This window comes from Trachinotus anak, unplaced genomic scaffold, assembly GCF_046630095.1.
Source record: "Trachinotus anak isolate AG129_WGS33_773 ecotype Australia unplaced genomic scaffold, CSIRO_AGI_Tana_v1 ptg000010l, whole genome shotgun sequence".
Taxonomy (NCBI): domain Eukaryota; kingdom Metazoa; phylum Chordata; class Actinopteri; order Carangiformes; family Carangidae; genus Trachinotus; species Trachinotus anak.
Genome location: NW_027273861.1, coordinates 4,960,753 through 4,971,716, shown reverse-complemented (window position 1 = coordinate 4,971,716; position 10,964 = coordinate 4,960,753). Strand labels below are relative to the sequence as shown.

The 10,964-nt window shown below is 40.5% G+C and overlaps 1 protein-coding gene across 3 annotated transcripts; it reads left to right on the top strand.

Moving 5' to 3' along the window:
* The first annotated feature begins 976 nt into the window (after nt 1-976).
* Nucleotides 977-9,176, top strand: lnp1 (leukemia NUP98 fusion partner 1). 3 transcript variants are annotated; one of them, XM_071487072.1, is made up of 5 exons: nt 977-1,848; nt 3,976-4,221; nt 5,407-5,499; nt 5,798-5,857; nt 7,063-9,176. In XM_071487072.1, exons 1-5 carry the CDS (start codon nt 1,663-1,665, stop codon nt 7,168-7,170), a joined length of 693 nt encoding a protein of 230 aa, XP_071343173.1. In that variant the 5' UTR covers nt 977-1,662; the 3' UTR covers nt 7,171-9,176. The 3 variants fall into 3 exon arrangements, with proteins under 3 accessions (XP_071343173.1, XP_071343174.1, XP_071343172.1); XM_071487073.1 differs by lacking the exon at nt 5,798-5,857; XM_071487071.1 differs by having other exon boundaries at nt 5,798-9,176.
* The last annotated feature ends 1,788 nt before the right edge of the window (nt 9,177-10,964 follow it).

Genomic DNA, 10,964 nt, shown 5'->3' with positions numbered 1-10,964 from the left:
CCAGATTTGAAATAGCAAAGTATTGTTTGCCTCCATTTGTCTGCACTTCACAGACTGTATCACACTGCAATTCGTTCCTCTTATTTTAGTGTACAACACACCCTGCAACCATTGTAAATGATTCAAATAATAATTCAAATGAATCTCAGGAGATGTTAGTTTGGATATTCCATCTGGATCTGTAATCTGATTACTGAATTATTTGCCAGTATCTCAAAAATATTGGGTTATTTACATGGAAGATTTGTGTAGTCTCGTATCATGTATGCATTGATAAAGAGTACTTATATATTTTTTTTTTATTATTTGTGGTCATTTGTGTTCAGGTGTGATCTTAATTGACTCCTGTATTTGGAAAAACAACAGATTACTGTAATCTTGTTCTCAGTCAGGACCTGAGGTTACACAACAAAGCAGCATGAATGTCTCATAGCAGAGCTCGCCTGGATTAGTCTTCCTCTCTGGGACTCTGAGATGATTAGCAGCATTTTGATCCTTTTAGTTTGTGAAGGTGTGAAGTGAGGTTGTGTTCATGTTCATATTAAGATCTTATTGTTCGTGGACAGTGTCATTACTATTCACACATTAGTTTATCCAGTGCACTGCAATGTTTTTGACTTTAAATGTCTTTAAAAATAGTTATCTAGTATTTATTATTATCCCAATGTTATAATTCATGAAAACTAACTGTTATAATAGTTACATAAGGGTACAAATGGCAGAACCACACAAATCAGAGGTGTGGGATAACAGGATGCTGTAACTGTAAACAGCATGTTCTGTGCAGCCTGTTCCAGCACTTTCACAAACTGAAACAAACACTACAGATAAATGGAGACTCCACTTTGACTTTATAGCATCTTGCATATTTCATATTGGTAATAATACGTTCTCCTTTTAATTCATTTAAATTATGGAATTAAAAATGTGTTATAATAACAGTTTTCCACAGTTAAAAACACAGTTGTATCGCACAGCTGTATTTCCTATATGTGAGAAGTGTAGTTTGCATATTTAAAAAAGGAGCACCTCTAAAGCAATAAACAACAACAAGAGAGCAGAGAATATGATTCAGTGGTACCCAGTGTAGTATGAAAATATATATATATCTGCCTGGTATTACACAAGCCACAGGCTCACAGCCCACAGAGATGCCTGCACTCCATAATTATTGACAGGTTTGATGTACTCAGTGAGTGGAAAGTATGGGGAAATTGGAGTTTGAGTTGTCTACCCCCAGGCCCATGACTGTAATGGAAAGATTAAAAGCAGTGGTCACATCACGCACCCAGTGCCAAAACACTAGCCATTCCTCCCTGCCTACTGCCTTCCTGTTTATTCCCATCACCTCCATTTTTACTTTCTACCAGCGATGCTAAATAGATTATAGAGGATTCGTTTATTTAAAGACTTGAGCAAAAGCTCTGCAGTTTATTTTTGGATCATCCAAGAATAACAAACTACAGCACCAGCACTTGAGGCACCAGAGGGATCTAATTGAAGTAAGTTACCTTTGCCTTGTGGGACAGTGTGGAGTAGTGGAGCAGCCTGTCAGTTAGGAGCTTAGTAGGTCAGCTGAGCGTAGTCTTTACTCCACAGCACTCAGCTGGGATCACACTTTCATCTGTTGGACCAGGACCTGCTGCACCCTACAACTCCATCATGTCTCTCAGGCTCCTGCCCGCGTTTATTATGGACAATGACGAGGATGATGATGGTAACTTCACGAAGTGGATGAGCAGTTACTGGGGTCACGGAGCAGAAGGTGGACACTCCAGAGAGAGGAAACGCAGCTTCAGGAGACCTGCAAAAGCACAAGCTGATCGAAGAGCATCGCTCCCGACTGTGGTAAGGACCCCCAGCATTTCATGTTGGATGCATGTGAATTTGTTCAACATGTATCTGCACTGTCATAAAAATAACAGCCACACAAATTCAAGTTCATATTTTTTTAATTTCTGCCGTCATGTCTGAACACAGCATGAGGTGTTTTTAAATGTATAAATTAACAAAAAATACTGCGTGTACATGTATTAATTAAAGTAAAATAATTGGAAAGTGTGTAAAAGTTATGTACTAAAGTTGAACCGTGAGGAATGGAGGATTTTATTTACAGTATATTTCATACATGCATGTATATACTCTGCAGACGTTGGTATGAGCGCTATGCAGGCTATGTAGGTCTGTTATAGTGTTCAGTAATAGGATGTCCTGTCCTGTGATTTGCCTCCACCAGCTTCACATCAATAATGTCTGCTGATGCACAAGTATGTGACACTTCACCAGCACACACACTAAAACACACACACAGACGCACAGATAGGAATCTTGTTAATGTTGTTGTTAATAATGAATAATTATTGATAATATCTTTGTGCAACTTATGCAAACATGAGTTTATTAAACTTCCTGTGCTGATATTTTATAACATGCAAAATGCCTGACATTTTTTTTGATGCAGTGAGAGATCTTCTCATCACTCGTAGCTTGTCTTCAGTGTTCTGTATGTTCTGTATTACTTTACGTCAGTGTGGTCAAACACTCACTGTGCAAATGCTCATGTTCACGGAGCCTCATGTGACTGATAGGAAATGAGGAAACTTTCAAACGAATGCCGACCTTGTTGCATGTCTGGGCTTTGTTCTGTTTCTGTGTTGATGTGTGTGTAAGTTATGGAGATAAACCTGCCGTAGTGAGGTCAGAGGTCAGTGGCAGCTACACAGTGGCACACTTGTGTCTGTGCTCAAAGACCATTTAGCAAAATGGATGTTTACCAAAATGTAAACATCTACCCTGTGTGTTTAAAATGGAATGGTGAAAGGAATAAGAAATGAGTGCGTGCAGCCGAAATCCCGTTTGTTCTGACAGCTGATATATTCTGTTTTAATGTTACTGACATGGGTTGAGTTACCTGTGATGATGCTGCACAATCAAAGTTCATGATGCAACTGTATGTGATAGATTTCCTTGCATAGATTTGATCCATTTGTTCATTTGAGTTTTTTATTGATTATATTGGTTGTGCTGATGACATATGTTCGTATGATTAGAGCTGCACTTAAATTTAGTTTTTTTTGTCTTGAGTTTTGTTGTTTAGGAACCAAAGAAAACCCTCTGAGTTAAATGGTATGAATGTGAAACAAAAGCAGCTGTGAAGAGACGTAACAACACGTGCTCATATAGATTGACCTCAGCATGGTGTCAAACAAAGCACTGATGGCTGCAGCTCAGCTGAAAATTTGGATTCCTTTTCAGTGTAAAAGCCTGTGCTTCTGCCAACACAGGCCAACTTCAGCATGTGTTCCAGAGAAGGAACGAGCCCAAAGAATGAAAGCATCAATCCATACTACGGCAGCAGGATATGCAATGCAGTCTTTTCATTCCCTGGTTATGAATTCAAATGCATCCTTCACTTTTTTGATATTTTGGAAACCCTTGTAAGAAGTGCAGCACTGTCATAATCAAAGCACAAACGTTTGAGAACATAATTAATACTGGAGGACTCCTGTGTCCAAACTGTTTTAAATGTTGTTCTACTGCACCTCATGTGAAAGGACACAGTCATCCACAGTGACACCACTAGAGTCAGTGCTTCAGCTCTGTTCAGGACAGTTCAGCAATAAATGATCAATAAATAGGACAGAGCTGTCAGCGTACCTCAACGTACCTGTTTTGCAATGTATAAGTATAATAATCAGATTATTGCTGTTGTGTAAATAATTAATGGACTGACTGTCCTGAGTGGAAAGGTAAACTATAATTAGGTGGTTACTTTGCTAATATGTTACTCAAGCGTATTAGTGAGTGAGTGATTAACCCCATTCACAGACAAAGGTTCAGCAGAGTCTTGTCTCTGGATTAATGTTTTCACAAGGAAACAGGAAAAACAACACTATTGTTTTATTTCAGCTACGTTTGAATCAGTGTGGACAACTGAAAATCATTATGTTGTGTCCCTCTGTTTGTGATCCACAGTCACAACTAGATGCCATGAAGCTGAACAAGCTCCACGCAGCGACAATGGCGCCGTCACCCAGTCACATCAAGACCAGAGAGGAGAAGGGGGAGGTCAGACCCCACCAGAGAGCTCGCCGGGTCTCCTCCGACGACAACAGCCGCGCAAAGTCAGCCATCCCAGAGAACCGCATCACCACCATCCCAGAGCTCACAGAGTCATTCGAGAAGAGACTCTGTGTTGGTGATAAGAGGACCATATCTCTGGTGCGCACAGCAGCCTACTATGAAGTGAATTCAAATTCAAAAGATTATTTTTTACAGTTTTCTGTAGTAGCTTGTTGTCGATTATCCAGTGAACTGCAGGTTTGATCAGGTTTGGTGAACTCCATCCTTCACTAACAGGGTATTACAAAGCTCTTGGAGATTAAGGAGCTCTAAGAGAGAATTAAAAGGTGTATAACCTTAATGTGTTGACAGGATCATGGACAGGTTTGAACTGCATGACATTTCCCAGTAGCTGTTCAGATATTTCACATTCGACAGACATGTGTAATTATAAGTTCTTGGGTTTTTTTTATCTCTATGTTGTATCTCTATGATTAGAAGTTTTTTTTTGTGTACTCCATTAGTATAAGGTTTAGTTTAATTGGAATATAGAGTCTGCTGGGGCCCAAGGCAAAAAATGGTCAGGGGGCCCTTTCAGTCAGTGTGCATCACAATTATGTAATCAATAATCTGACGTCAATGAAAAAATGTGATGATCTTTTATTCAAAATGTTCATGTTAGTAGAATTTTAAAAATATAAATATAAAGAATAAAAACCTAAGTAAATAACTAAATATTATAATAACTTCAAAGTTGTCACATTGTAAATATCCAACATTAAGGCCAGAATGTTGCTGTCAGTTTATTTTGATTTAATTATCTTCAGAATTTTTTTTTTAATCTTGTATGTGGAGCTTTAGTGAAAATAGTTGGCAACACAGCTTCAGGGAATGACATGGGGAGGTTTCCTACTTAGATGTCATTGAAAATCATCCACAGGTTGTTTCAGGGGGAGGGGGCCACATTTTGAGACACTGCAATTGAGTTAACTTTGTCAGCCCTCAGGGGCCCCCTAACATACAGTGTCTGTTACTTATCCATATCTGTAGAGTATATTATCTGTATTTACTGTGACATTCAGTGAGTGTGTTATTTGTTTGTCCAATACTTAGATCATTTAGAGACATTCTGCATCTGTGGCTCAATCAATGTGAATCGTAGCCAAAATCAAAAGTTGTGTGTTTGCTCTTTACCATCAGGTTCAAACCTTTTGTAGAGTAAATATGCAAAACAGAATTTTTACAGTGAACTGATATTGATGAAAACAAGACAATAAGACAGCTTTAATACTGTAGTGTTACAAGTCATTTTGATGGGTGGAAAATCAACTCTTTGTTTTACAGAATGATGACGACAAGTTGTGCCTGATCTGTCATGAGGACATGCGTAAGAGTGGAGTTCAAGAGCTGCACTGCACACACCGCTTCCACAAAGAGGTAAACCGTCCCTGACGAGTCTCGTCTATTGCATGTCTCCTCTGCACCGTGTTTCCACTTAGCAAAGAAGCCGTCACTTATTCACTCCAGTCCCAGCATGCCATACATCAGATAGGGCCTACCCATGGTGCATGAAGGCCGCTCATTCCTGGACATGCATGATGTGAAGCCGCATGAAGACTGCACAGTGAGCCTGCACCTGAATCCTATCTGAGGGAAGCTTTGAAGCACAGCTTCGTCAGGGTCAGAAGATGCAACACTGACTGACTGTGATGTCTCTGCTTGGTGGGCGCTGAAGGCCGCTCGGAAGTTCGAGCAGTGTCGGCCCCGCAGCGGCAGCGAAACAGCGGCCTGTCAGGTGAGGAGGCTCTCGGACGAGAGGAGGAAGTCGATGGACGGACCGATCTCCACGGAGAAGGAGCCGCAGACGCTCCGCCGTCAGCTGTCCCTGCGGAGACACCGCTGATATCACTGTGGAGGGAGGGGACTCACTGTGGGGAGAGAAGATGGAGGATTTGTCTCAGGGCCTTGACTGTGCCTGACCTGGGCCCTAATCCTGTGTCAGCTGTCGGGTCATTGTCGAGTGTCAAAAGCCAAATACTGGAGGATTTCTGAGTCAGAATTCGTAAACAAAAGCACTTAAAATGTCTGAATTGGATTTTAGGATCATTAAATTCTTTTATTAGGCAACATTAATGTAGGATATTGTTGAATTATCTGTACTTGATGCTTCGGGCTTGAATTGGCTTCTATTCCCCAGCTGCCATATTGAAATATATATAGCTATGTTAGTTTAACACTGGCAAAGAATGTGCCTCTCTCTATTACTATTTTATAAATGAGATGTACATTATAAGGTATAAGCTTAATTGTAGTTCATAGGTGATGAAATGGTATTTACAATATCTTTTTAATTACCTTCATCAGATGGTTTCAAATATCACACATGGAGAATATTTTCAAATTGCTGAACCACAATATAATTACAATCGTGTGAAGAGTAAAAAAGTCACATGCACTACATTTAATTAGCATATTTAATTAATGTATCTCAGCTGTTGCGATTTGTTTGCATCCTTCTTTGCAGTTTCAAGGCACTTTATACGCCGTAGAGTCTGAGGACCCGCAGGATGATGCATGTGAATGCCTCGAAGTTGTTTTAAATATAGTTCAACATTATGTGTATGTTTGTGTTCAGTCATAGTTTCAGTGTTTGGATTCTGTGTTGTGACAGAAATGGAAAAAAAGTCAATAAATAACCTGGGAAATAAACTCTCAACTTTAAATGTACCTGCTGTGGATTTTACCTGCTTTATAACTGAGGAAACTGCTTGGACTCTTTTATGAGTCCACTCCTACAAACATGTGACGACAGTGTCCTCACAGCTCGGGGTCGGGTTAGTGTCGATCCTGTTGTGCATATGCTTACTGTAGGTCAGCGTGTTGGAAATTACCTCCTGGCTTCAGTGCGGGAAATCAATAGCTGCAGAAATCATAAACATTGAGCCCTGGGTGAAAATGAGATACAACAGATGTACTCATGTCTTTTAAAATGTGTTTCAGTGCATGGAGCAGTGGCTGTGGAGGAAACAGATGTGTCCCACATGTCGTGTCCACGTGTCCATGCTGCAGCCCCTCTACTGGTCATCATCCCGCACCAAAGTCCCGTAACAGTCCTGCACCTGCACTTGCTATGCCTGCATGTCCATGTGACCCACTGACCCCAAGACCTCCACCACACCCCTGTCCTCCAGCTAGAACTCCTGGGACGACACCCTGTATGAGGGTATCATTAAATAGCTCTCAAGAAGGAGACTTGAGTTTAGTTCATCTTCTGTCAAAGGCGGTTCCTGGGTGCCATGAAAGTTAAGGGCCCTTTAATAAGAGAGAGACAGGTTGTACTTTGCTCTGACACTGTTTATTTATATATAAATGTCCAAAAAATGTGGAGACATTCTGAACACTGCGTTGAACCTGCAGTAGTATACGATATAGAAACAATTATTTCCTTTTTTTTTTCTTTCTTTTTTGTACATCTCATTTACCTTAAAAGTGTAGTTTGACATTTTGGGAAACACACACACTGAGTTTTGTGCTGAAGATTTAGATGAGAAGATCCATACTGCTGTCTGTTAAATATGAAGCTACAGCGACAGGCAGTAGTGTAGCTTAGCTTTAAGACTGTACATAGAGAGAAACAACGAGCCTGGCTTTGTCCTAAACAAACTAAATCCACCAGTAACTTCCTTAAGCCTCTGCTGGTTGCCAGGTAACTAGTCCCAGCAGAGAAATGGTCCGGCACCTAACCTCCATAAAACAGCAAGTTATCATTTTTACTCTTTTTTGTACAACTTAAACAAATAAGATGTTAAGAGTTAATTAGTGATCTTTAGAGGACAGAGCCAGGCTAACAGTTTCCCCCTGTTAGCTCTTTATGCTAAGTTAAGCTAACTATCTGCTGGCTCCAGCCACATATTTGGTGTAAATGAGAGAGGTATCAGTCTTCTCATCTCAGCAAGACAGTAAATAAGCACGGTTCTCAAAATGTTGGACTATTCCTTCATTACCCACAGCCTGGCACTGGTCTGTCAAGAACAAAGTTAATGTTACAACCTAATTTTTGAGTGTCAACAGTATGTTGAGAATTTGCATATACAAACTAATGGTAGCAAGTGGGTTTTTTTTTTAAATTAATTGTAGACTTGCTCCATGTTGGTGACAAAACAAACAGAATAGAAAGAAATAATAATAATACTCACAGCTTCATTATGAAGGCGAGTGAGTGCTCATACATGCCTCATGCCTGTATTAATAAACTCTACTCTGAAGTTATAAAAGTAAACTCCTCCCCCTGAAGCTATGAGTGCATCGTCATGTCCAATTTTCCATCTGCTCCATCTTCCTGCCTTACCCCTGCTTTTGTTTTGCATGTGAAATATTTTGCATGTGAGGTCTAGTCAACTGTCTCAATGGTGCTGAGCTTTCCGCGCATCTCTGCTGTGCTGCACTGCCAAATGAGAGATTACAGCGTCTGCTAAATGTCCAGAAAAATCTGACTGAATGTACAGTGGGGTCCAAAAGTCTGTACATAACAATGTGTGTAACTTTGATCTTTTAAAAATATAAATAGTTGTAATAGTTGTCTCTTTTAATGTGTAGCATGTCAAATACTACATATTTCTATTCCATATGTAGCTGTACTTAATTCAGTCACTAACCAGTGAATCCTGGTGATGTACTGTGGTCTCTGTCCAACCAAAATGATGCAATCTGCTGATAAAGCTTATTACGATCAGTAAAACTGAGGAATATATTTTATACTTTTATTAAAGGGACATGCCCATACAAGTCTATTTAAGATATACTCACTGTGTTACAGAGCTTGCTTTTGGTCTTTCATGTGTGACCTATTAAACATTTTGTTGCTGTCCAACATTTTAAAACATTTTACTCAAACTCATCAAAAATAAAGAAAAGCACTGTGTAAAACCAGATTCCAAGACTTTGAAGGCTGAAGTGACTCTATAATCAGCACAGAGAAAAGCAGAAGTAGCATCAGCCCTCAGCTGCTGTTCACTGTTTTCCTGAGAACAAACTGCGGCCACACAGCACTGTTTCTCCTGTGACTGTTGTGGTCTGGCATTCTTGAATAAAGACACACTGATGTGACACACCCGCGTTAAATGTTGTTTGGTTTGCTTTCAACTAACATACATTTTCCCTCTGCCTTGATATATCATTTACAGTAATGTTGCATTTAAAATGCTTTCATTGTTGTGATCACTGCAGCCGGTCAAAAGGCCAGTAATAAGAATATGCAAAAGTATTAAAATCCCATACCAACGACAGCAGCAACACCACAACAGATCTTTAGTAAAACAGTAAAAACAGTCATGACTAATATTAATGGTGGCTCCATTCCATTTAGGTGTGTCAGTAAGTTTCAAAGCCCTGTCACTGACAAACCAAACTGGAACACAGAAGTTTTCAGTGTTATCAGCTCTACCTCTGTTTAAAATAATCAAAATGTGGCTGTACTGGACCGTAAGTGGTCAAGGTGGCGCTGCGTCAGACTCCCTGTTTAACTGTAACAATACTTCCTGTTCTGTGAGCTTATCCTGCATATCACATGTAGATTCTCATCATGGAATCAATTGTAAAGCAGATACTGTGCATACTGTGTCTATATTTTGGGGAATATTTGGTGGCTTTTAACAACCTGAGAGGAGTTTATGTTGTACTGTTAAAACCTGGACGTGCTGGGAATTTCACGCTGGTTCCAGTATTTTTGGACTCAATATTTGGGTAATATGATTGTTTTCTTTTTCTCCAAGACTTTCATGAAAAAATTGATATCACTCTCATGTCTGTGGCTAAAAATGTGGCTGGAACCAAGATATGATCCCCAGTGAAATGACAGATTAACATTTTTACACCTCAGTTTAAATATAATGGGTGAGTCAGAGAGCTTTTGAGGTGCTGGCAGGCAGATTTGGCTACCTTTGGACAGAGCCAGGCTAGCTGTCTGGCTGTTTCCAGTCTTTATGCTAAGCTAAGGTGACCAGCTACTGGCTGCCACTACATATTTGTCAAAAAAATATAACAATAATATCAATCTCCTCATGTAATTGATTTTCCAAAATGTGGAACTATTGCAATCTAAACAATAAATAGAGCAAGGTTTCAACATATCTAAACCTGCAGTTTGAAGAAAGTTTTAAATATGCAAATCTAATTTTCCCACAAGAACTTTAAATGAACAACTACCCAAATACATAAAATATGAAAAATCCAAATCATTTTTAGTTAAAATTGCCTGAGGGTGGTGGAGGATGTGTTGGGTGGGGTCAGGACTTCAGGTTACCTAAAATCCTGGCTACGTTCCTGGTGTAGGTGTCAGTCAGGAAACCTGCAGAAGAGCTGCTTTATCCTCTGTTCTACACTTCACAAATATCTACATGCATCACTTCTGAATAGACAGTAAACTACAGGAGCTATTGTGTGCTTTCATAAGTAGGAGGGGTGCTTTAGAGTAGTGTTTTTACAATAGTATGTGTCATGGTTTTGCTGTAAAACCTTCTGTCTTTTCTGGTTGTTTACTCCATCCACCCGGACTGTCACAGTTTAACACTGAAGCACAACTTTGGACACACAACCAAGCCTGAGACTCCGAACCTCCTTCCCGGGGACGAGGAAGTCTTCCAGCTGCGGTGTACGTGCCGGAGGCCTTGTCCCGGCCCGGCCTGCCCTCGCCGGGTGGAGAGTAGCGGTTCCCTCGGTGCGGGGCGGGCGGGGCGGTGCGGGGCGGGGCGGGGCCGGCGGGCGGAGTGAAAGTGCACACGTGGACACCTGAGACTGACGTGGACCTCAGCCAATTACAGCACGGACTGGTGACGTCAGCTCTCCGCGGTCATCCAATGGGACGGCTTCCTGGAGAGTAAAAGCCCAAATTGTTTGGAGTCGGA